Source organism: Macaca mulatta, chromosome 14 (assembly GCF_049350105.2).
Source record: "Macaca mulatta isolate MMU2019108-1 chromosome 14, T2T-MMU8v2.0, whole genome shotgun sequence".
Classification (NCBI taxonomy): domain Eukaryota; kingdom Metazoa; phylum Chordata; class Mammalia; order Primates; family Cercopithecidae; genus Macaca; species Macaca mulatta.
In genome coordinates this window covers 90,824,910-90,851,974 of record NC_133419.1, presented here as the reverse complement: position 1 = coordinate 90,851,974, position 27,065 = coordinate 90,824,910, and the positions used below count along the sequence as shown (strand labels likewise).

The following is a 27,065-nucleotide window of genomic DNA, read 5'->3' as shown; positions in this document are numbered from 1 at the left end:
TACAAAACGCTGATAAAAGAAAGATGATCTACAATTGGAAACATAACATGTTCATGTAATAGAAGACTGGACATAGAAAAAATGTCAATAATTCCCAAATTGTTCTATAGGATTAATGCAATTCCTATCAAAACCCCACCAATAGTTTTTAAGACAAATATGTGTTTATTATATATTTTAAATGAAAAGTAAGAGACATAGCATAGCTACAATAATAGTTTAAAAGAATAAGGTAAGAGGAATCATTCTATGTTTTGTTAAAAATCTACTATATCACTTTAATAATCAGGACAGCATGGTACTGGATCAATCGGACAGAATATAAAACTCAGAAACAGAATAAGACTCTGTCTCTACAAAAGAGAGAATCTAGAAATAGACTCACACAAATAAGCCCCATCAATTCTTAACAAAGGTGCAAAAGCAATTAAATGAAAGAAGGGTAACATTTTAACAAATGATGATAGAGCAACTGGATATTCTCAAGCCAAAGAATAAACTCAACCTAAACCTTTCCTTATGTACAAAATAACTCAAAATAGTTCAGAAACTTTAATGTAAAAGGTAAATTCTAAACCTTTGGGGGAAAAAAGAAGACAAAATTGGTCAAAGGCCAGATCAAAGAGTTCTTAGATATGAACCCAAAAGCATGATCCAAAAGAGCAAAATTGGTAAATTAAACCTCATCAAAATAAGGTTTTAACTTCTGATCTGCAAATAAGGGTGGACAGACAAATTACAGACTGGAAAAAAATATTTGTTCATTGCATTTCCAACAAAAGACTTATATCTAGAGTAGAGTTGACCCTTGAAACGACATAGGGTTGAACAACATGGGTCCACTTCTATATGATTTTTTTTCCAATAAATATATTGGAAATTTTTTTGAGATTTGCAGCAATTTTTAAAAAACTCATAAATGAACCACATAGCCTAGAAATATTAAAAAAGTAAGAAGAGGTTTGTCATGAATGCATGAAGTACATGTAAATAATATCTATTTTATTATTTACTATTTTAAAATAACATTAATCTATTATAAAAAGTTAAAATGTATCAAAACCTATTCATACACTTACAGACTACATGGTGCCATTTGCAGTCTAGAGAAATGTAAACAAACATAAAGATACAATATAAAATCATAATTATGTAAAATTAACTGTAATACATTGTGTACTACAGTAATACTTTTGTAGCCACAGCTTATTGCTCTTGCAGTGAGCTCCTGCGGTGACTATCTGCTTAAACCACCGTGTGATGCTAATCATCTCCCTAATCATCACTACGTGAACAGTTTCTTTCTCCAGTAAATGGCTTATGGCAGTTTTTTAAAAAAAAGATCTCTCATGGTTCTCATGTAGTTCTCACTGTGTTTAGTACAACACTGTAAACCTTGAATAACACCATGGGATCCATACAAAGCGCCACTAATGATACATTACAAGAAAAAGATGAATTGCTTGGTATACCATAGACTGAGGTCTGCAGCTGTGATTGCCCTCTGTTTTCAAGATAAATCCGGCATAAGGACTAATGTTAAAAAAAAAAAAAAAAAGGAAAAATTTATGAAACAGTCATGGTAGCTGTGCAACAAATGTGAAAACCTCGTACTTTTGCAAATTACCTTTTTCTCTTGTATTGAAAATGTAGCTTTTATGTGGGTATAGGATTGCTATAAGAAAGGCATATCTATAGACTCTAATTAATGTGATTTGAGAAAAAGCAAAGTCATTCTATGATCATTTAAAGCAAAAGAAAGGTAAAGGTGGAGAATCATATGCCTGCAAAAGATGGTTTGATAAATTTAGAAAGAAGTTTAACTTCTAAAGGAGGAGCAGCTTCTGCTCACCAAGAGGCAGTAGACAAGTTCTCAGATGACATGAAGAAAATTACTGAGGAGAAAGGATATCTGCCTGAACAGGTTTTTTAATGCAAATGAAAGTGCCCTATTCTGGGGGTGGAGGGGGATGCTACAAAGGATATTTATGACTAACGAAGAGATGTAAGCACTGAGATTTAAGGCAGGAAGGGATAGGGGAATTCTACTGTTTTGTGCAAATGCAGTTGGGTTTATGATAAGGACTGCCCTTATCTATGAAGCTGCTAACCCCCAAGCCTTGAAGGGAAAAGATAAACACCAGCTTTCAGTGTTTTGGTTGTACAACAAGAAGGCCTGGACAACAGAAACCCATGTTCTAGACTGATTCCACCCATACTTTGTTCCTGCAGTCATGAAATACCTTGCTGGGAAGGGTCTGCCTTTTAAAGTTCTTTTGGTGTTGGAAGACACCTCTGGCTACCCAGAAACCCTGAGATCAAGTAGTCTACTTGCCCCCAAACACATCTCTCTAATTTGCCCCCTAGATCAAGGCGTCATAATAAGAACCTTTAAGGCTCATTGCACTCTATTGAAAGGATTGTCAGTCCTATGGAAGAGAACCCCGACAGAACATCATGAAATTCTGGAAGAATTAACACCATTGAAGATGCCATCGTTGTTATAGAAAATACTGTGAAAGCCATCAAGCCCAATACAATAAATTCCTGCTAAAGAAAACTGTGTGCAGATGTTGTACATGACTTCACAGGATTGATGACAGAGCCAAACAAGGTAATCATGAAAGAGATTGTCAATATGGCAAAAAAAAAAAAAAAAAAAAAAGTAAAAAAGGTTGAGGGATGAAGGGTTTCATGTTAGTAATCTTTGAAAAATTCAAAGGTAGTAGACACCAGAAAAATTAACAGAAGATGATTTGATGGAGATGAGTACTTCTAAACCAGTACCAGATGATGAGGAACAAGACAGAAGCAGCAATGCCAGAAAACAAGATGACATTAGACAATCTGGCAGAAGGTTTTCCATTGTTCAAGACTGCTTTTGACTTCTTTTACAAAATGGTCCTTTATATGATACGGGCACTAAAACTAAAGCAAATTCTGGAAGAAGAACTGGTAGTATATAAAAATATTTTTACAGAAAAGAAAAAGTAAAAAACAGACATGATGTCTAAGAGTTAAATGGAATGTGACTGCCTTTCCTGCCTCCCCTTCTCTAATTTCTCTGCCTCTGCCATCCTTGAGACAGCAAGACCAACCCCTCCTCTTCCTCCTCCTCCTTAGCCTACTCAATATGAAGACTGTGTGAAGACCTTTATGAATATCTACATTCACTTAATGAATAGTAAATGCTTTTTCTCTTTCTTATGATTTGCTTAATATAATTTTATTTTTTCTAGCTTACTTTATTGTAAGAATACAGCATATAATACATATACAAAATACATGTTAATTGTCTATGTTATTGCTAAGGTCACTAGTAGGCTATTAATAGTTAAGTTTTGGGGGAGTTAAAAGTTATATGTGGATTTTTGACTGCGTGGGGGGGTCAGCATCCTATGCCCACATTATTCAAGAGTCCATTCCATATAAAGAACTCTAAAAACTCCATTGGGGGGTTGGGAATGGTGGCTCATGCTTATAATCCTAGCACTTTGAGAGGGTGAGGTGGGTGGGTCACTTGAGCTCAGGAGTTCGAGACCAGCCTGGGCAAAATAATGAGACCCTGTCTCTACCAATCACAACAACAACAAAAATAAACAAATATATAAAAATTAAAAAATTAGCTGCGTGTGGTGATGCATGTCTGTAGTCCCAGCTACTTAGGAGGCTGAGGGGGGAGAACCCCTTGAGCCTAGGACATGGAGGTTGCAGTGAGTTGAGATCGCACCACTGTACTCCAGCCTGGGTGATGGAGTGAGACTTTGTCTCAAAACAACAACAACAACAACAAACAAAAAACTCCACATGGAGAAAACAATATATATCTAAATAGAAAATAAGCCAAAGCTGTGAATAGACTTCTAAATTTATTTCTTCATTTTTAAATTTTATGGCTACCTACTACTTATACACATGTATAGGGTATATGTGATATCTTGATACAAGCATACAATAAGTAATGATCAAATCAGGGTAATTAGGATATCTATCACCTCAAACATTTATCATTTCTTTGAGCTCGGAACATTTCAAGTGCACTCTAGTTATTTTGAAATATATGATAAATTATTGTTAACTACAGTTGCCCTATTGTTCTATGTAATACTAAGTCTTATTCCTTCTATCTAACTGTATTTTTGTACCCATTGAACCAACCTCTCAGTATCATCCACCCTCCTCACTACCCTTCCAGTTTCTGGTAACCATCATTCTATTCTCTATCTCCATGAGATCAATTTTTTTTAGCTCCCACATATGAGTTAGATCATGCAATATGTATCTTTCTGTGCCTGGCTTATTTCACTTAACATAATGACATTTAGTTCCATTCATGTTGCTACAAATGATAGGATTTTTTTTCTTTTTTATGCTGAGTAATAATCCATCCTGTATATACACCATAATATTTCTTGATGGAAGTTGATCATCAAGTTGATTCGGTATCTTGGCTATTGTGAATACTGCTGTGATAAACATCGGAGTGCGCATATCTCTTTGGACTACTGATTTCCTTACTTTGGGGTAGAAATGCAAAATGATGCAACCACTTTTCACTTACCTTAGGCATTTTCTTAAAAAGTTAAACTTATGCTTATCATCAAACTCAATCATTTCTAGAGAAATAAAACCACTTTTCCACAGAAAGACTTGTAAACATCTGTTCACAGCAGCTTTATTCACAATAGTCAAAAACTACAATCAACCCAAATTTCCATCAACTACACATTGCAGTATATCCATACAATGGAATTCTAGTCAGCAATAAAAATAATGAACTACTAATACATGCAACAATCTAGATGAATCTCAAAATCATTATTCTGAGTAAAAGAAGCTAGATACAAAAGAGTATGTAGTATATGATTCCATTTAAATAAGATTCTAGAAAATGCAAATGAATCTCCAGTGACATAAAATTTATTAGTGATTGCCTAGTGCCAGAGATGGAGGGGGGTGGGGGATAAACAGCAAAGGGCATAATGGAATATTTCTGTAGCATGATGGAGGAGGTGGTTGGTTCACTATAGCATACATCTGTCACAACTCTCAAATTGTAGGGTTTATAGGGATGCAGTTTCTTTTATGTAAATTATACTTCACTAATGTTGATTTTTTAAAAAACACCGATTTGAAAGAGTCTGAATACAGAAATAAATACTATGTCCATTGTTCTTAAGGAGTTTATGATCACTCCCCCGATTTCCACTGTTTTTCATGGTTAGAAGCTAGAGGATTTGCAATGACTCTTTCTGGTTTCATTTTGTCTTATTTGTAAACAACAAACTTATTTATACCTGCAAGATGGGATAAAGGTTTAACTTTTGGCAGACAGAATCAGACACTTGGATCACTTTTCCACTAAATCACTTAGTCAACCAGAATCTAACTTTCTCTGACAGAATATGGTATCTAAAATATTGCTGATTAAAACCCAGGCACTGATGAACAAAGAATAACATTCAGTTAGATCTAAAGTTACATGAAGTTGAAACATCTCTCAATAAGCCAACCAGATACTTTGTGTTATGTAAAGTTAGGGAAGACCTACTTTTATAACATTCTAACAGATTTCACCCCAAGAGTGGTTTAAAGAGACATTAAAAAAAAAAAAACAAAATAAACATAAACATAAGTTGATGACCAATATTGTAATTTCACACAGAGAAGACTGTCCTCATGCATATAACTAGTTATAACATGCTTCTCACTGTGATATTTTAAACATGAGTTTTAAGATCAAATATGTAAAAAAAAAAAAACTCACCGAAGAAATGATTTTATGTTTTCAGCTTTCATTTCGGATACCAGTTCCCACCTTATACTTTGATGATAGCGCACAGAAGGGGTTGTTTCTTTGAGAGGCTTAATAAACCAGCCTGAGGGGAAAAAAAAAAATGCACAAACACACAAACATCCACAAAATCACTTTGACTTTATTAAAACTAGAAGCCATCCCTCTCTCCTTCCCCCCAAAAAGTCTTTATCTGACAAATAGATCCTGGTGGGCTTTAAAAAATAATGTTCATATTAAATGCAGAAAACCTATCAATAAATTCTGATATGTAATATAATTTTGAGATGCTTAAAAGGAGTTTTATTTAAGGGAAGCCCTTTCATTTTCTCACGTTATGCATGAAGGCATGGCTTTTCTTGTTCTTCCCTGAGTATCTAGTCCCTGACACATAGGGAACATTCCACACATATTTATTTAAATATAGAGCAGGGTTTTTGTTTTGTTTTGTTTCGTTTTGCTTAGCTTTGCTTTTAGCGCTGCCCGCATTAGTTGACAGTTTTGACTCACTAATGTTGCCTGGAAATAAAATGATTTTTTTCATCCCTGCAGACAGTGACAGCTCTAGGTTGTCTTTAGTGAACTCAGTGAACATTTAATAAATTTGAATTTCAAGCACATTTTGTCTATTAGGAAGCCCAAAATACGTTCCGTCTGGTTTCCAGTTTTGCTGAAATTTGCAGTTTATCGTATCCAGCCCAGTGGGTCAGGGCTAGCGCACAGCCCAGTGCCTTCCAGCTCCAGGATTTCTCCCTTTATCTCTGCAGAATCACGAGCCTCGGAGTAAGGGGAAAGTGTTTCGTTCACTTACCCAACATAAACCCCACCAGGAAAGATGCTAGCGCAGCAGTCAAGCACATCCAAAGGTATAGATGGCCCCTGGACTTCGCCATGGCTTCTTGAGGGCTGAGCTTGGGGCGCCTACTACCTTCGCGAGCCTCGGGTCTGCAGAGAAACAGAGAGCGCGCGGGCAGGAGCCTGTGAGCGCGGCGTGGCCTCCGCTGACCTTCGCAAGGCCGCGCCTCCGCCCTCCCCGCCAGTCCCGAGACAACGAAAACAAGGCAGCGCCGAGCTCCTCCGGGTCCCTGTGGTCCCCGGGGGCCCTGGAGGGGAGAGAGGAAGCCCTGCCGAGGGAGGAGGCATTCTTCCTGTTGGCGGGCGACTTCCATTCTGTGAATCCCTCAGTAACCCGGACATAGTAGGTTGCGGGAGCTGCTGAAAATGTCCCTAATTATTGCCTAAAGAACTCGACTGCTCTTTGCCACGCCCATCCCCCAAAACGTCCAATTTCGGCTCAGAAGTGAATTTAAGTATTGCTTTTCCTGACCTATTGGTTATTCTTCTTCCAGATTCTCTGCTGTAATTTCCCACTCGTCAAACTCGGGAAGAATTTCTGGTCCTAGGTGCTCCCCTGTTAAAGCTTTTAACACCACTAATACCTCAATCACTGTCAGCATCAAAATCGATGGGATTGCGTTCTGTTGTTCCCCTTTACTTAAAACTCCACATTTCTGTAATTCTGTTTCCACTCATTTAACTGAGGTGTTTACCTACCTCACTGGAATGTTTTAGGTTCACATTAGTAAAAGTAGTCATTGAAAGGACCTTGCACTGCCAGTAGTTACTGAGAGTAGGTTCTTTTTTTTTTTTTTTTTTTTTTTTTTTTTTTTTTGAGACGGAGTCTCGCTCTGTCGCCCAGGCTGGAGTGCAGTGGCGCGATCTCGGCTCACTGCAAGCTCCGCCTCCCGGGTTCACGCCATTCTCCTGCCTCAGCCTCCCGAGTAGCTGGGACTACAGGCGCCCACAACCGCGCTCGGCTAATTTTTTGTATTTTTAGTAGAGACGGGGTTTCACCGTGGTCTCGATCTCCTGACCTTGTGATCCGCCCGCCTCGGCCTCCCAAAGTGCTGGGATTACAGGCGTGAGCCACCGCGCCCGGCCCTGAGAGTAGGTTCTTAATGCTGAGGCTCAGACACCAATATCCCAAAATATGGTGCTTTGAGATGCTAAACTGAAGAAGCTAGACGGTCTCTCTGATCATACCCCTCTCTTCCAGCTCCTCCCTCTCAATCCTTTGTCTCTCCCAAAGCACAGAATAAAGCTGCTCTCTCAAGTTCCCTTATCTGCCTCAAGTGCAGAACTACTAAAGGATAAAACAAGTAAACAAACGAAAAAACAGTTTCTTTCCTGAGTTTTAATTAACCGAACTCATAGGAAGAAGGACTGCAGTCTGTCAACACAACTGGCAGACTTCTGTTACAAACCGTTGTCTGCTCTGTAGGGCCAACAGACTTTGTCCCAGGCCATTGTATATTCTTCAAGCCCATTGAATTCCCCTAAAATTCATTTACTACCCTCCTAAAATTATACAAACATTCCCATCTTCCTTTCCTCTAAAAAGATGCGTATATTATCATCTGTACCTCATTGGGTTATTGGGTAATCATTCTACTATGATTCCCTTATGCTATGTTGTTCAATAAATTTGTAAGTCTTTTTTCCTAATAGTCTGCGTTTTGTGAGTTGATTTTCTAGCAAAACTTCAGAGGGTGAAAGAGAAGCTTTCCCACTGCATTAACAATGGCCCCTGTCATTCCCCTGTCCTCACCATATTACATTCACGAAGCATTTCTCTTTAAAGATGGGTTTGCAAAATAGTGGCCATCGTATATAGCCTGCATCAACCATCTCAACTCAGATAAAAATTTTAGGAATTTATGATTGGCTTCATATATCTAATTAAAAGTAGTTTTTTCAGCCAAAGCAAAATTGCTGAGTTGATTTCAAAGACGGTAGGATATCTAGGATAAACTTCACAGCATTGTCTGCAGCCCTGATAGCTTTAGGTAATGCACCTTTGCTCCTAACAAGTGACTGGAAGAGTAAAATTTATTTTTCTGGGACATAATTTTTTTTTGTCCTTGTAATGAATGGCTACGAATTGAACATAACTGTTGATAGGAATGCCTAATGACTTATTTCTTGAAACTTTTGTAGCACACCTGATATTTAACTTTGAAGCAAACCTCCTTAATGAACTATTGATTTTTAAATGTTGGCATGCAATTTAAGTCCCAACTAACTTCAGCTTTTTCAGCTACTAGCCCGTTAGACGTTCTTTGACTGATTTCTCCAGTTTTCTATTTTAGAGAGAAATATCTTTCAAAAAACATTTTCATAACAAAGTAAGTTTGTTGCCCCCTTATATGCATACACACAACAGCATATATAGGGAATTAGAATCGAATTATTCAAAAGGGTCAATATCCAGTGAAGTAACTAAACCCCTCAAATACGGCTTAAGAAACATTTTCCAAGAGCACTCAGAATTACTTTTATGTGTTGCATTATGAAATAATACCGGGATTTTAATAACTCTCCAGTATTTAACAGGTGACACACAAAGGTCTCAAACAATAGCAAATGTAATTTTTGTACATATAAACATTTTGGGGATTGATTGTGTAATTTGTCAATTTAGACTCTTGGCTTTTTCTATTGGCTATCCATGGGACCATTCTCTGTTGACTACATAGCCCTCAAGAGGCAGATCAAAATTATCTCCAGGAAAAGATTTATTGAAGAAAGAGAAGGTAGAAACTAATGAATAAAGTTGCTAAGCTATTTATTAAATTTATTTTTTTCTGCTCATTTTGTGTTTTTATTGCTAATTGAAGTTTGAGTAATAGAAAAAATCAATGCATTATTTAACACAGTTTGCCAGTTTGAATAATCTTCCTAAATTAAATTAGATTATTCATTTAACCAACATTTATTGAGAGGCTATAACATGCCACACATTATGCAAAATTCTGAGAATATGATCCTTGTTTTTATGAAGCCTATAATTCAATGAGAAGGCAAATATTGAATAAAAAATTAAATGTAAAGAGTTCCAAGAATGAGCAATGTTACCTCAAATATGACTTTTGTCTCTGTAGGCGGCATCTGCAATCTTGACCAGCCATTGTAAAAAGCCCAGTTAGCTGGCTCAACAAGTCTTTGGCCTTTTGTCAATATAGACACTGCAAGCATTCAAAATTCTATGTTAATTACGTTTGTTACAGAAGGCTGCTATCAAAAAGTAATTCCTAATTATTACCATCTTGGCAGATACTTGTACTTTGCAAAGCACATTTAACAAAGCAACACTTGACATGGGACCATCCTTTTCAATTTCTCCATCAAAGCTAATGGTATATAAAAACTTTTAGTATTGAAAACCAGTCTCTCAATGAAGCTATTTGACACATTTGACCTGCTCATGATTCAGTGAGCCTCTAACATGACAAAACTCACCACTTCCTCCATTCAAGTTAAATTGCTCTTATCTAAGCATTTTTCCTCCTCCTCTGTCATAGCAGAGGCAATTTTGTAACTCCAAAGCTCAAGTTCCTTCAAATGGGTTATGGCAAGGTTTGAAAACAAAGTGTCATATATGTACTAATAAAGAAGTATATATAAATTTCACTTGCAGAATTAAGCTTTAATTATTAAGCTTTAATAAAAAAGAATAATGTTTAACTTGATGATAAACTGGCAAAATATTTGCCAAACCCACAGTCTCACCAGGTGCTGTGCCACAAAATTTCATGTTTTGCTTGAAAATGTTGCCTTATTCTGCATATGAGAGGCTCACTGTGTAGATACAGACATTATGCCTTTAGTGATGTCACAAGGTGGCATTACTAGGGAAATGCTAATAGGCCCACATGATGTTGTGGTCATCCAGAAAGCAATGCTCACTTTCAAAAATGTGAATGGTTGATGCTATGATAGCGGTGATTCAGCACAAGAATTATATTTCAGTTGGGTATGTGTTTCTTTTCTCTTTCATAGGATGGGGTCTCACTATGTTGCTTCGGTTGGTCTCAAACTCTTGGGTTCAAGCAATCCTCCCAACGTGGTCTCTCAAAGTGCTGAGATGACAGACATGAGCCACTGTGGTTAAGTATTTTTAAGATTCTGGGTTCCAAAATTGTCAAAAATTAGTTTCAAACATAAAATAAGATGTTAGAAAATTAGTACATTAAACAATATACCAGAACCTATATAACAGAGGAGAGGTGAGACAAAGGAAGAAGTCTAGATAGTGAGAAGAGGTGAAAGACTAATAAAAGTGAGAAGAAATTTTAAAAGAAAAGCAGAAACCATGATTGGATGATTTCCTTCTGATGTCATAATTACCCTACTCAACAATAAATGTAGAAATTAGAAAAGACCTACCAGGTTAATGTGTAAAATAGACCCTCCATACCTTCTCATCAATGTAGAATATGCCTCCTATCATGCTAACATTCTAGTTGGAAGCTTGACACTGGTAAGTTGTATAACTTGGCCTTTAAACCAGATTTTCTGACTCAACATTGTTCATCCCTTATCATTAACATGTACCTTCAAGCTATTTTCCATAATAGCTTTAACTAATAGTGCCATGATTAGGGTACCTCCAGTGCTATTCCTTCACCAACTCTCATCCTATAGCCTCATTTACAGCTGTGGTCCCTGTATCCCTTTAGTATCACTTTATTGTGAATAAATCCCTTTATATTTAGAATCCTCTCTCTAACATATCCTTTTCTACCCCCTCTTGTCTGACACCTATTTTCACTTGATACCACTTTTTTTCTGAAAACCAGTTAAATGGACATTTCCTTTTCTTGCCTCTCCATTGACTCATGGGGTCAGAAAGGACAGATCTTTGCTTTGCCACCATCATTCCCTGTGCATTTTCTTCTGAAGTCACTTCCATCTGATTACATAATTTGCTTCCTTTTCTTCATCATTGTCCCCACCAAGATATCCTCCTACTTTCTCCAGTGGTTTCAATGGCTACATTGTAGAATTTGAGTGTGCCCCATTCTTTGGCACTTCACTCCTCATTTTCTTTCACACCTCACATAGAATTCTTTAGTATGTTCTATTGGCTCTGCAATCAAATTATATTTTGAATCTACTTGCTTACCATCTTCGCCAGCATTATTCTAATCTTAGCCACAATAACCTCTCATGTAAAGCCTTTTAATTGGGTTCTCTTTCTCCACCTTTGCAGACCATCTTTGACTCAATAGAATGTCCTTCCTAAGGCAATAATCAGATCATGTTATAACTTAAAATTTTCCAAAGCCCTGTCTTTAAACTTAAAAACAAAATTTATTAGAACAAGGATCTCTGAGGAAAAAGAAAAATATAAACTAAAAAATACTCCAATTTCCCCCAAATTTAGACTCATTAGAGTGGCTACCAAAAACCCACATGATCTAGCTTTTGAATCTCACCTCCCCTCAAAGGAAAACTGCACCAAGGAAATACATGGAGACCAGGCAACCACAAAATCAACAAAGATCACCAGCATCATAAAGAAACAGACAAACCTAAAGGGAGGGCTTGTGGCACTAAGCCCTCCTAGTGATGAATGTAATAAATTCATATGACTGTAGATAAAGGAGGCTTTGTTATATGGCAAATGGCTAAGAAAGCCCCAGTCTTCTATAGTATTTTTCAAGGATCCGTAACAAAGTAAATTAGCAAGAAGGGGGTGTTTAACAATTTTACAATTGGAGGTAACTATTGGAGAAACTAAAATCATTTCATATTTTTATTGTGGTGAGTTGAAATTCATTTGTTGTTTTAAAAGAGAATTATTTTTATTAACTGGTTACTTTTCTTGACCAGCTAACCTGACCAAGGATGTCTAATTCATAACAAGAGGAATATAATCCCTATTCTGCAAGCCATATCCATAACCTCATAGTTCCCTAAACCATATTGGCAGTATTTGGGACGCTCGAGCATTCATTTCCTGCTAAGTCTCAGACCTCTCTGAGAAAGGCTGCCAAACATTTGCCAGCCCTGCTCATTACTATCCCACCTTCCACGCAAAATTCTTTTTCTTAGGCTCAGACAAGCAAGGCTATTAGCCAATGAGTGAAAGGAGTTTTTCAGATCATCTAGTGATGAAGTTATGGCACACTGGTTTTTACAGGTTGATATGATTTGACCATGTCCCCACCCAAATCTCAACCTGAATTGTATCTCCCAGAATTCCCACATGTTATGGGAGGGACCCAGGGGGAGGTAATTGAATCCTGGGGGCCAGTCTTTCCCGTGCTATTCTGATGATAGTGAGTAAGTCTCACGAGATTTGATGGGTTTATCAGGGGTTTCCGCTTTTGCTTCCTCCTCATTTTCTCTTGCCGCTGCCATGCTGCTGCTTTCCACCTCCTGCCATGATTCTGAGTCCTCCCCAGTCACATGGAACTGTAAGTCCAATTACACCTCTTTTTCTTTCCAGTCTCAGGTATGTCTTTTATCAGCAGCATGCAAACGGACTAATACAGTAAATTGGTACCAGTCGAGTGGGGCGCTGCTGAAAAGATAACCAAAAACGTGGAATTAACTTTGGAACTGGGTAACAGGCAGAGACTGGAACAGTCTGGAGGCCTCAGAAGAAGACAGGAAAATGTGGGAAAGTTTGGAACTTCCTAGAGACTTGTTGAATGACTTTGTCCAAAATGCCGATAGCAATATGGCAATAAAATCCAGGCTGAGGTGGTCTCAGATGGAGATGAGGAGCTGATTGGGAACTGGAGCAAAGGTGACTCTTGTCATGTTTTATCAGAGACTGATGACATTTTGCCCCTGCCCTAGAGATTTATGGAACTTTGAACTTGAGAGACATGATTTAGGGTATCTGGTGGAAGGAATTTCTAAGCAGCAAAGCATTCAAGAGGTGACTTAGGTGTTGTTAAAAGGCATTCAGTTTTATAAGGCAAGCAGAGCATAAAAGTTTGGAAAATTTGCAGCCTAACAATGTGATAGAAAAGAAAAACCCATTTTCAGGGGACAAATTCAAGTCAGCTGCAGAAATTTGCATAAAGTAGCAAGAAGTCTAATGTTAATTCCCAAGACCATGGGGAAAATGTCTCCAGGCCATGTCAGAGAACTTCCCAGCAGCCCCTCCCCTCACAGGCCCCGAGGCTCAGGAGGAAAATGCAATTTCTGTGGGCTGGGCCCAGGGTCCCCGTGCTATGTGCAGCCTAGGGACTTGGTGCCCTGTGTCCCAGCCACTCCAGCTGTGGCTGAAAGAGGCCAACATGAGCTCAGACTGTGGCTACAGAGGGTGGAAGCCTCAAGCCTTGACAGCTTCCATGTGATGTTGAGCCTGCAGTTGCACAGAAGTCAAGAATTGAGATTTGGAGAGAGTAGGGGTGGAATGATATGGTTTGGCTGTGTCCCCATCCAAATATCAACTTGAATTCTATCTCCTGGAATTCCCACATGTTGCAGAAGGGACCCAGGGGGAGGAAATTGAATCATGGGGGCTGGTCTTTCTTGTGCTATTCTTGTGATAGTGAATAAGTCTCAGATCTGCTGGGTTTATCAGCGCTTTCTGCTTTTGCTTATTCCTCATTTTCTCTTGCTGCCACCATGTAAGAAGTGCCTTTTGCCTCCCTCCATGATTCTGAGGCCTCCCCAGCCATGTGGAAGTATAAGTCCAATTAAACCTCTTTTTCTTCCCAGTCTTGGGTATGTCTTTATTGGCAGCATGAAAATGGACTAATACAAAGATAAAAAACATTAAAGAAGACACAGAGAGTAAGAGAATCATGGTGGGGCCCAAGAAAATGGAAAATAGCCGGTTCAGTGAATGGTCTCTGGCCTTCACAAAGACCAAAACTAGACCCGGCTACCTATTCTAATTCCCAAAACACACACAAGTCATCTGTCCACAACAAAACTAAGTCTCTAACAAACACAAACTTTTGTTTTACTTCTCCTTAAAATCTCTTTTCATAAAAAAGGCCCAGAATCTGGAAAACATTATGCTAGGTGAAATAAACCAGACATAGAAAGGAAAATACTGCATGAGCTTACTTTTACGTGGAATCTAAAACAAGTCAAACACATAGAAATAGAGGAATGGTGGTTTTCAGGAGTAGGAAGAAGGAGGAAATGGAAAGTAGTAGGTCAAGGGGTAGAAAATTGCAGTTTTATAGGATAAATTAATCTACAGATCTAATGTACAGCATGAGGACTGTAGTTAATAATATTGTATTGCATATAAAAATTTGTTGAGGGTAGACTTCAGGTGCTGTCACCATACACACACACATACACACACACACACACACACACACGCACTCACACAAGTAATTATGGCAGGTCATAGTGTTATGCCCAGACTGTTTGTTCCCCAAAGAAGACTACCAGAGTCCGGAGTCAAAGCCAAGCGGCAAGGATCTTTACTACAAGTTCGAACTTGGTCCCTCCTTTACACAGTATACAAGAGGGCCCCGAACAATGCGAGCGTTTGCTTTTTATAGCCCGAAAGTTGTAGGGGAACAAAGAAATTCCTGCGCTTTCAGTAACCTTGTACGGCTGTCTCCTTATCGGAGACTTTCCAGGTGGTGTTTGTACTGAGCTCAGGGAGTTTGAGAGATATATGGTGGTGGGATGGGAGGATGGGATGTGTTTGTGCTAGGCTCAGGGAGTTTTGAGCCCGGGGCTGAGGAATGTGCCCAGCTCCTTTCATTCCCCTCTTCTTTTCAGGTATCTTCAGAGCCAATCTTGGGTCTCATAAGTCTGATTCTGTTTCAGCGTTTACAGGTTGGTATTGGGCTCTGAGGACCATGAGTTGTATGGTGTCAAATCTCTCCCTAATAAATTGTAAAATTCTGTTAACAGCACAAGGTCCTACGGTAAGCAGAAATAGTAGACTTAGCAGGGGTCCAAGGAAGGGGGCTAACAGAGAAAACATAGAGGAATTCCACCATTGGTCTGCAGCTGAAGCAAACTGCCGTGTTTTTACTTCAGTGCTTAACTTGCGTAACTGTTGGACCCGGTCCTCTACAAGTCCTGATTCATTTATGTAGAAACAACAGTCTTCTTTTAGAAATATATATGTACCACCTTTTTCTGCAGTGAGTAGGTCTAGGGCCCTCCGGTTTTGCAAGGTTACCTGAGCTAGGGACGTGAGCTGCCGCTGAAGGGAGGCAAGGGACTTAGCCGACTCTTCCATAGCAACGGCAAATTGTTGGTATAACCTGTTACTTTCTATGAGGGTGTGACCTAGGGCTCCCCCCGCCAGTCCGGCCGCAATGAAGGATGCGGTGAGGGAGATTCCTGCAATGAGGGGGAGAAATATGGCTCGTGCAGGTCTTGGTCTAGGGTCTGGGTGAATAATAGCACTAGTCCAGTTACCGGTATACCCTAAGAACTCGCCAGCAGTTAGTAGAGTCAACCGGGGAACTAATGTGACAGGGAGACATAGTAGGTTATTAACAGAAGGACTAGGTAGGTTCTTAGATAAGGTTCCATTACACCAGAAGAATATGCCTGATGGAGCTCTTAAGGTAATATTAGGGGGCGTTGCAGTGATGCTGCAGAGGCTGGAATTGGTTCCTGAGAAACAGTAGGGAAACTTCTCCTGACTGGGGTTTAGGTATAGGGGCACGTTCAGGATAGGAGCATACGAGTGGTTTCGGAGGTTGTTAGCTTGGGCAAAGGTAGAGGGTCCCCATGGCAGAGGGACAGCTGTTAGCGGTGGACGCCCTAGAGTGGCGCACAGGAAGCAGCCAGACAGGCTATGAAGTCCTGTAAGGTTAGCAAGTTCTAGTCCTTCTTGTAATAACTTTAACCAGGAGAAAGGACGTAAGTCTTGTGTTAGTCTGTTTTCCTGTCGTTGGATATTCCCGTGGACCAGGGGCAGTACTTGCACTAGGCCTCGTCACAGATAGAGGTGACTGCTAGGCCATGTGGAGGAGGGGGAGTAGTATACAGCCCCATGTTGAGGTGTGGTCCAGCGGGAGTTCCAGGGGTCTCTAACTATTCATGTATATGGAAAGTCTTTATCCCGTCTACGATAGAAGGGCCATTTAGGGTCTAACTGTTTTCTCTCTCCCCAATAACGGGGCCTGTGGATGTTACAATAGTTATAAGGACAGCCAGCATTTTGGTGCCACCAATAGTGTTTACAATTGTATTTAGTCTGATCAAACTCAAAGCATATTATTGGTGTCATAGGTTTGGCTATTTGAAAACCGGTAAAATTTAGTAGAATTGGGCTGTTGCACCCTGAGGAAGGGCAATCAGCACTGGCCAATAATTTTCCGGGCTTATGAGGTTGCCCAGGGTGGGTTCGGTTTTCATAAAGCCAGAATCTCCAGACAAAGGGATTATGAGCTGGTTTTGTGATTTCTCCAGCGGCCACTAGGGCGACTAACATTAGGGTTAGACTATCTAACTGCATGTTTGCAGTGAGCTATGTTGTCGGCGCAGGGTGAGTTTTAAGGGGTTGTTCTTAGCTCTGTCCACAGTCCACGTGTCCGGTGTTTCAGCCGCCGTCGTGATTGGTCCCAGAAGATCAGAGGTTGGGTCCACTGGCTTGACGTGGGTGTAGTGGATCCACGATGCGATGCCTTCTATCTTCAGGGCGGTGGGTGTGGTTAGGAGTACCTGGAGTGGTCCTTTCCACCTGGGTTCTAGGGTCTCTTGTCGGTGTCGCTTGACCAGGACCCAGTCTCCCGGCTGGTACGGATGGGGTGTCGGCGGGGGACCGGTCTCATATAGTTCTTTCAGCTTGGGCCAGATTTCTTGATGAATTTTCTGCAAGGCTTGTAGGGAAAACAAGAGTTCAGAGACATTTTCTGTTTCGGACTTGAGCAGATCATCTTTTAGGCCGGGAACTAAGGGTGGGGGTCTGCCATACATAATTTCATAAGGAGTAAGGCCTAGTCTGTAAGGGGTGTTACGGGCCCGGAACAGAGCGTAGGGGAGAAGGACCACCTAATTAGCGCCAGTCTCCATAGTCAATTTAGTTAAGGTCTCTTTTAAGGTCCGATTCATTCTCTCTACCTGTCCTGAACTCTGGGGCCTGTAAGCGCAGTGTAGTTTCTAATTTGCCCCAAGGATGGAAGCCAAATCCTGACTTACCTTAGCGACGAAGGCCGGCCTATTATCTGACCCTATCTGGACGGGGAAGCCATACCTGGGGAGGATATCTTCCAGGATTTTCTTTGCTACAACCTGAGCAGTCTCTTTCTTGGTGGGGAATGCTTCAGTCCACCCTGAAAAAGTGTCTACAAAGACAAGTAAGTACCGATACCCGTATTTTCCTGGCTTTATCTCAGTAAAATCTACTTCCCAGTAGATACCGGGCCTGGTTCCCCTGAGCCTTGTTCCCGTTGCAGCCTGGGATTGGGGGTAGGCGTTGTTAAGCTGGCAGACTTTGCAACTTGTCACGATGTTGCTGGCCATCTCGGCTGTATGTCTGAATTTGAGCTTAGAGCGTCTGATCAGGTCTATCATCCGCCGAGCACCCAGGTGGGTGGTTCGGTGGATGTGTTCTAACACTTGTTGTCCTAATTTTTCTGGTAGGATGGTTTGGTCATTAGTATCAGTCCACCACCCATTCTGGATCTGTTTCAGGGGAAGCTTGTCAATCCACTGGAGATCTTGTTCTGAATAATCAGGGAAATATGGCAAGTCCTGGGGGCCCGGGTCAGGGAGCTGGAGTGCAAGGAGTTGGCTGGGAGCCTTCGCCACCTTTCTTGCAGTTTGGTCCGCTAGAAAGTTGCCTTGAGCAGTTGGAGTAGTTAGTTTCTGATGCCCTGGGTAATGCACAATGGCTAACTTTTCTGGCCTCCATAGGGCTGTTAGCAGGGCTAGGATTTCTTGCTTGTTTTTTATTTCTTTTCCTTCAGCCGTTAGTAACCCCCGCTCCCTGTAAATGGCCCCATGTATATGCGCTGTTGCAAAAGCATATCGGCTGTCTGTATATACCGTCAGCTTTTTCCCCGCCCCTAAGGTAAGAGCTTGGGTGAGCGCTATTAATTCGGCCTTCTGGGCCGATGTCCCCGGGGGCAGGGGTTCCGCCCAGATTACCTTAGTCTCTGAAGTCACTGCCGCTCCAGCGTACCTCTGGCCCTGATGCATGAAGCTGCTCCCATCAGTGAACCAGACGAGGTCGGCGTCAGGAAGTGGGCGATCCTGCAGGTCTTCTCGAACTCCGTGCACCTGAGCTAGTATCTCGGTGCAGTCATGGAGTGGGGCGTCCAGGTCCGGGTTGGGCAGCAATGAGGCAGGGTTTAAGGTCGTTGGGGGCAGGAAAGTTATCCTGAGAGGATTTAGTAGTAATCCTTGGTAGTGGGTGAGTCGGGCGTTACTCATCCATCGATTGGGTGGCTGTTTGAGTACACCTTCGATGGCATGTGGGGTAACGACCCGCAATTCTTGCCCCATGACAAGCTTATCAGCATCCTGCACCATCAGAGCCGTGGCTGCAATCATTCGGAGACAAGGGGGCCACCCGGCAGCCACTGGGTCTAACTTCTTTGACAGGTAGGCAACTGGCCTCCGCCAGGGGCCTAAGTTTTGAGTTATTACTGCCTTAGCGATACCTTTATTTTCATCTATGTATAAGTGGAAGGGCTTGGTAACATCAGGTAGTCCCAGTGCAGGCGCGGAGAGTAGGGCAGTTTTAATCTGTTGGAAAGCCGACTCGGCTTCGTCTGTCCACTTAAATGGCTGCTGCCCCCGTGTTGCCTGATATAGGGGTTTAGCCAGTTCTGCGAACCCAAGTATCCATAGTCTGCAAAACCCCGCTGACCCCAGGAATTCCCTCACTTGTCGGGTGGATTGCGGCCTGGGGATCTGCAGAACAGTTTGTTTTCGGGCGTCTGTTAACCAGCGCTGCCCTTCTTTAAGCAGGTATCCTAGGTATGTTACCTCTGATTTACAGATTTGAGCTTTCTTTGCTGAGGCTCGGTATCCTAGATTTCCCAGAGCTTGTAAGAGACCTTTGGTCCCTTGGATGCAAGCTTCTTGGGTCTCAGCAGCAATCAGGAGGTCATCAACATACTGTAGTAAGGTTATTTCAGGGTGTTTGCGTCGGTACTCACCCAGGTCTTCATGGAGGGCCTCATCGAACAGGGTAGGAGAGTTTTTGAATCCTTGCGGCAGTCTGGTCCATGTCAGTTGGCCACTTATGCCTCTATCAGGGTCATTCCACTCGAAGGCGAAGAGCTTTTGGCTCTGAGGGGCTAAAGGCAAACTGAAGAAAGCATCTTTTAAATCTAAAACAGTGTACCATTGATGTTTAGGGTTTAGGGTGCTTAGGAGGGTATATGGGTTAGGTACAGTTGGGTGTATGTCCACAACTCTCTTATTGATTTCTCTTAAGTCTTGTACAGGTCTGTATTCTCCACTATTAGGTTTTCGTACCGGCAACAATGGAGTATTCCAGGGTGAGTGACATGAGCAGAGGATTCCTTGGTCAAGGAGCCGGCGGATATGCGGGGCAATTCCTTTCTTGGCCTCTAGGGGCATCGGGTATTGGCGTACCCGCACGGGGTCTGCCCCAGGTTTAAGTTCAACAAATAAAGCAGGACGGTGTTTTGCTAGTCCTAAGCCCCCCGTTTCCGCCCAAGCTTCTGGATATTGCTGGAGCCAGGTTGCTATGTCCTGGTCAGGGGCCGGTTGCTCCTGGTGGAGCCGGTACTCATCTTCTAGTGTTATAGTTAGGACGGACACGGGTTGATTGTGGGAGTTGGTCACGATGGGCCCCTCAGGGAGGAAATGGATCTGTGCTCCCATTTTAGTTAGCAGGTCTCTCCCTAATAGGGGACAGGGGCTCTCAGGGATAACCAGGAAAGAATGGGTTACATTCTTGGCTCCGAGGTTTACTGTTCTTTGTGTTGTCCATGGGTATTTCTTAACTCCTGTGGCCCCTTGTACCCACGAGGACTTGGAGGATAATTTTCCATTAGTTTTAACTAAGACTGAGTGCTGTGCTCCCGTATCGACCAAGAACTGGACTGGGGACCCCTCCACTTGCAAAGTTACCCTAGGTTCGGGGAGGGGATCCGAACCCCGTCTTCCCTAGTCTTCATTTTGAGTGACTAGTACGGGTGTAGACCTAGGGGGTCCCTGTCCTCGTTGTTTCTTTTTGGGGCAGTCTCTTACCCAGTGGCCAGCCTCCTTGCAGTAGGCACATTGGTCTTTTTTCAGATTATCATGCCTGGGGGGCCGCCTGGGTTGGGTGTACTTTGGCTGTAGATGCTCTTTCTGTACTACTGCTGCCAGGACCTTGGTCATTTTTTCAGTGGCCTTAAATTGCCTTTCTTCTGGAGTATCTCTGTTATTGTAAACCCGCTGGGCTATCTGAAGGAGGTCCTGAATCCGCTTTCCTTCCAAGTCTTCTAATTTCTGGAGTTTTCTTTTAATATCTGGGGCTGCCTGATTTACGAATGACATTACAATAGCTGCCTGACTTCCTGGAGCCTCTGGATCTATGGGGGTGTACTGTCTAAAAGCTTCTATTAATCTTTCTAAGTAGGTGGCTGGGCTCTCTGTCTTTTCTTGCAGAATAGAATATACTTTAGCCAAATTAGTGGGCTTGCGAGCAGCTGCCCGGAGACCTGCCATTAGAGTCTGGCGATAAAGGCGTAGCCGTCCCCTACCTTCTGCCGTATTGTAGTCCCATGCCGGCCTGGTCAGAGGAAAGGTCGCGTTTATGAGGTCGGGGTTGGCAGTCGGTTGACCGTCGTCCCCCGGGACCAGCTTTCTAGCTTCTACCTGTATTCTCTCTCGCTCTTCCGTGGTAAACAAGATTCGGAGGAGCTGCTGACAATCGTCCCAAGTGGGCTGGTGGGTGAACATGACACTATCCAGTAAAGACAGTAAATCTTTGGGGTTGTCTGAAAATTGAGCACTCTGAGTCTTCCAGTTATACAGATCACTGGTGGAGAATGGCCAGTACTGGAGCCTGGGGATTCCTGTGTCATCTGGGGGTCCTATTTCCCGGAGGGGTAAAGCCACCGTGGAGTCAGGCGGCTGGGGGGGGCTAGTCCGCAAAGTGCGCCCTCGCGTCCGCCCCGCCGGCCTCTCAAAGTTACTTTCTCTTTCAGCAGGCCCGTGAGTGGCGGCCGCCTCCTCTCCGCCTGCTCTCTCCCGCGACTCAGCCCGAGGGGCCGGAACCTGGGGCCCGGAGGGGTACGGAGGGGGTTCTGTGAACAGTGGGTCCCCGCTATCAGGTAGAACAGGATGGGAGGGGGCAGTTGGTTGCTTGGTTTTTAGTGGTCGAGCAACCAGTGCCTTAGAGGGTTCAGAGGCTAATTGGAAAGGGGACAGCCAAGGAGGCGGGTTTTCAACAAGGTCCTGCCATATGAGGATGTATGGGATTTGGTCTAAGTGGCCCGCATGTCCAGGTAGGAAAATCTTGGATTTTACCCTAGTGATGACAGCAAGTCGGAAGGTCCCTTCGGGTGGCCACCCCACATCAAAGGCAGGCCACTCGGAGCGACACAGAGTAATTAGCTTTCCTTTCCTGATTTCCATACCAAGATCATGGCCCCTTGCTCTAACTTCTTTGAAATTATTTGTAAGGAGAGATAGAGGAGTACTCTGGGTATTGCCCATCCTGTAATGATTTGTAGTCCTTTCCTGTAAAGGAATGTGGGTTAGAATCCTAATAGAGGAAATCTGATCTGACTTATTACTGATAGCTAGCCGGGAGTGCGGCGCCGGAAGCCGGGAGCCGGGGGACCGGGGCCGGAAGTGTGGCACCGGAAGCCGGGAGCCCAGGGACCGGGGCCGGAAGTGTGGCACCGGAAGCTGGGGAGCCCGGGGACCGGGGCCGGAAGTGTGGCACCGGAAGCTGGGGAGCCCCGGGACCGGGGCCGGAAGTGTGGCACCGGAAGCCGGGAGCCCGGGGACCGGGGCCGCGAGCGCGCGCCGGAAGCCGGGAGCCCGGGGACCGGGGCCGCGAGCGCGCGCCGGAAGCCGGGAGCCCGGGGACCGGGGCCGCGAGCGCGCGCCGGAAGCCGGGAGCCCGGGGACCGGGGCCGCGAGCGCGCGCCGGAAGCCGGGAGCCCGGGGACCGGGGCCGGGAGCGCGCGCCGGAAGCCGGGAGCCCGGGGACCGGGGCCGCGAGCGCGCGCCGGAAGCCGGGAGCCCGGGGACCGGGGCAATTCAGACAGCAGGCGCGCACCCGGGGACCGGGGCAATTCAGACAGCAGGCGCGCACCCGGGGACCGGGGCAATTCAGACGGCAGGCGCGCACCCGGGGACCGGGGCAATTCAGACGGCAGGCGCGCACCCGGGGACCGGGGCAATTCAGACGGCAGGCGCGCACCCGGGGACCGGGGCAATTCAGACGGCAGGCGCGCACCCGGGGACCGGGGCAATTCAGACGGCAGGCGCGCACCCGGGGACCGGGGCAATTCAGACGGCAGGCGCGCACCCGGGGACCGGGGCAATTCAGACGGCAGGCGCGCACCCGGGGACCGGGGCAATTCAGACGGCAGGCGCGCACCCGGGGACCGGGGCAATTCAGACGGCAGGCGCGCACCCGGGGACCGGGGCAATTCAGACGGCAGGCGCGCACCCGGGGACCGGGGCAATTCAGACGGCAGGCGCGCACCCGGGGACCGGGGCAATTCAGACGGCAGGCGCGCACCCGGGGACCGGGGCAATTCAGACGGCAGGCGCGCACCCGGGGACCGGGGCAATTCAGACGGCAGGCGCGCACCCGGGGACCGGGGCAATTCAGACGGCAGGCGCGCACCCGGGGACCGGGGCAATTCAGACTGTTGCCCGGATCGCGAACCCGCTCCGGCAACTCAGATCGCAATTTAAATCAGAAGAGAGCCAGGGGACGTCTCCCACCGGTCTCCACTGGCTGTCCTATAGCGCGTCCGCCAGGACTGTGCCAGCCTCAGTTTCAGACCTCGCGAGTCAGAGATTCAGATTCAGAACAGACACACAGACACAGACAGACAAACGGAGACGAGCCAGCTCACCTATCAGTAGATCGATCCTAGCAGATCCGTTGACCAGGGGTCTGGTGGGCTTGGGGAATCCCGGACGAGCCCCCAGATGTTATGCCCAGACTGTTTGTTCCCCAAAGAAGACCACCAGAGTCCGGAGTCAAAGCCAAGCGGCAAGGATCTTTACTACAAGTTCGAACTTGGTCCCTCCTTTACACAGTATACAAGAGGGCCCCGAACAATGCGAGCGTTTGCTTTTTATAGCCCGAAAGTTGTAGGGGAACAAAGAAATTCCTGCGCTTTCAGTAACCTTGTACGGCTGTCTCCTTATCGGAGACTTTCCAGGTGGTGTTTGTACTGAGCTCAGGGAGTTTGAGAGATATATGGTGGTGGGATGGGAGGATGGGATGTGTTTGTGCTAGGCTCAGGGAGTTTTGAGCCCGGGGCTGAGGAATGTGCCCAGCTCCTTTCAATAGGTGGTTTAATTTGTTGGACTGTTGTGGCCATTTCATTATGTATACATATATCAAAACACCATGTTGCACACCTTAAATATATAGGATAAACATTTTATTGGACTATTTCATAGAATTCTTTTTTACTGCCATATTGAGAAATGGGATAAAATCCCCTCAAGCTAAATACATAAAACAGAGTTTTAAATGTATAATAATCAGAGGATAATTATAGTCAAATGAAAACACTGTTAAAAATTTTTCTTCAAAAAGATTTAAAAAGCATTTAACTTTAGTCAACAGTGAAGGATACAGAGACTCTAGGACTATTATTTTTGTCCTACCTGTTGTCATCTTTGGCATGGTGAGCAGGTATACTACGAAACTGGTGTTACAACATCAAAACATTGCACTTTGTATATTGTTTAGAGAAGAGTCTGTCTTTACAGTTTATTGGCCTGAAGAGATCCCACCTCCCACTCAGCAAAATACAGTGAGAGAAAGACTCTACCCTATTAGACCATCAGCTTTCCTGCATTTTATACTTTGATCGCATTTGATTAGTTTTGGTGAAACCAAATTTAAGATTCATCTATAAGTAAAGAATTTAGAGGAAGGTGATTCTTGTTTACCTTCCACTTTAAAAAAATCTTTGGATACTTGATCTGTAAGCATTGGGAAGTGACATTTTACCTAAGTGAAAGGGTGTTTTGCCTATCATTAAAACGACTCCATTGTAAACTGTATTGTGTGTAATCTATATCATTTTTGACCTGTGCTTTGGTTTCTGTTAGCTTCTATTTTACAAGTAATATATATTACTCTAACTTGAACAGAAAAGAAATAGTAGCTCATAGAATCTCTGGCAAGATTAGTGAATCTTTTTTTTTTTTTTTTAAGTGGGCCAGTCAACCGTAACTATGGCAAAAATGATGACAGAGGAACAATCTAGTGAGGCTGGTGTGACTGTGGCAGCGGGACACTGGATAGCACTCCTTGTTTTAGAGACAATCCCTGTGATCACCACTACCATAGAAACAGTGAGATCATGTGCCTGTGCTCTAGCGCCAGGGGCAGAGAAAACAGACGTCTAGACTTTATAGATTCTCTGAGACCATGAAGAATCACACAGCAGAACATTCCACAAACATAGAAAGGCTGTTCAAATGCTGTACAGTCAAAAATACACCAGCAAACAATTATATAGTCTCTTTTTTTTTTGCCCACCCAATATCTGTACACATTGATCTTCCAATAAACTTCCAAAAAACACATCCCTAGTGGTAGTTTTGTAGTTTTCACATTTAGCAAACAGGGCTACACTCATCATTTCTCTAAACAGACAGGAAAATAAATGCATTAGAGTATTATTTAGAGAACTGGTTTGCAAAGTGAGGTCCCCACACAACAGCGTCAATATTACCTGGTAACTTGTTAGAAGTGCAGTCTCAGGACGATTCTAGAGCTGTTGAATCAAACTTTTCTTCAGAAATGAGGATAACTATTACTTTTATAGTTGCTTTTACACGATGGGACGAATCGATCCAAAGTCTTGTGGTTATTGCATCCAGCTGCAAATCTAGCTTTCTAGTTGATGCTCATTCTTATTCTTCTGTCATGATTCCATCTCAGTTGTCTCATCCTATGGACAAAACTGAAAAGCTAACTACTACTTTCACATCCTGTTTACACCTATAAGCAACAGGAGGCTGGGTTCAGTGACTCGTGCCTGTAATTCCAGCTACTTGAGAGGCTGAGGCAGGAGGATTGCATGAGCCCAGGAGTTGGAGACTGCAGTGAGCCATGATCATGTCACTGCACTCCAGCCTGGGCAACAAAGTGAGATGCTGTCTCTTAAAACTAAAAATTTAGCCAAGATGGTGGCTCATACCTGTAGTCCCAGCTACTTTGGGGGCTGAGGCTTGAGCCAAGGAGTTTGAGTCCAGCCTAGGCAACATAGTGAGATGCCATCTCCATTTAAAAAAAAAATAAAATTAAAAAATATGTGTATATAATAGGGAGGGAGAAAAGAAATTTAAGATAAACTGTAAGAATATATACATGGTACAGTAAGAAATGAGACAGATGAGATTAAAGTTTTTGTTTCAGCATTTCATTATAAAGTCACTTATAACTTCCTTCTACCACTTTTCTCCCATATTCCCTTTGCTTTCAGTAAGTATCTCAGCTATTCAGAATTATTTACCTTCATTTCAAAGGGACCTGAGCTCTTGTTGTACCCTCTTGTTTAGTAATCTCAGTGAACCTTTTGCATTGAATGTAGGTTTGAGGAGGTGATTTAGATTATTATCTCAGTTTAATGGTAACTCTTCTTTATCTCCTTATGACAAGAATCTCAGTTCTTTCTTACCATGAGAATTTTCCACCCCAGCCAACAGTAAACTCATTTTCTGCCTACAGTGTTGTTTTCTGTTCAGTGGCATGAGAGGCTTAAGATAGCCAGATTGGAGCTTTAAACGCCATATCTATATAACTTTTATTTTCCCTGATAGAAACATTTGCTCTGTAGGGGCTGGAACCTCTAAATCATCAGAGTCCAGAATTGTGGGGACTACAAGTGGATCATCAAATGTAATCATGAGAAGTACTACCTTTTCTCCATGCTTGGTTTCCTGAGATATATATTCTGGTTGTGGGAGAAATGGCACCACATGTGTATTAGTTGCTGCTCAGTTTATAAGGTGTCCTTCAGGACAGCACTTCAAACTCACAAAATGTTGTCTAGAAAACGCTACTGTAGGCTGAGCGCGGTGGCTTATGCCTGTAATCTCAGCACTATGGGAGACCAAGGTGGGTAGATCACGAGGTCAGGAGTTAAAGAGCAGCCTGGCAAAGATGGCGAAACCCCATCTCTATTAAAAATACAAAAATTACCTGGGTGTGGTGGTGGGCACCTGTAATCCCAGCTACACAGGAGGCTGAGGCAGGAGAATCGCTTAAACCTAGGAGGTGGAGGTTGCAGCAAGCTGAGATTGCGCCTTTGCACTCCAGCCTGGAGGACAGAGGGAGACTCTGTTTTTGTTTTTG

At 43.4% G+C, this 27,065-nt stretch overlaps 1 protein-coding gene across 2 annotated transcripts in view; it reads right to left on the bottom strand.

The window, feature by feature from the left end:
• NAALAD2 (N-acetylated alpha-linked acidic dipeptidase 2) overlaps positions 1-6,720 on the bottom strand; it is a 55,591-nt gene extending 48,871 nt beyond the window's left edge. For both annotated transcript variants that reach the window (XR_013404555.1, XM_001082880.5), the window contains exons 1-2: positions 6,606-6,720; positions 5,768-5,879 (exon numbers count right to left, since the gene is read on the bottom strand). Coding sequence is in view for 1 of the 2 variants with exons in the window: in XM_001082880.5 (XP_001082880.4) it covers positions 5,768-5,879; positions 6,606-6,687 (194 nt within the window). In the remaining variant the exon portion in view is untranslated. The remainder of the gene's footprint in view (positions 1-5,767; positions 5,880-6,605) is intronic.
• Positions 6,721-27,065: the final 20,345 nt, after the last annotated feature.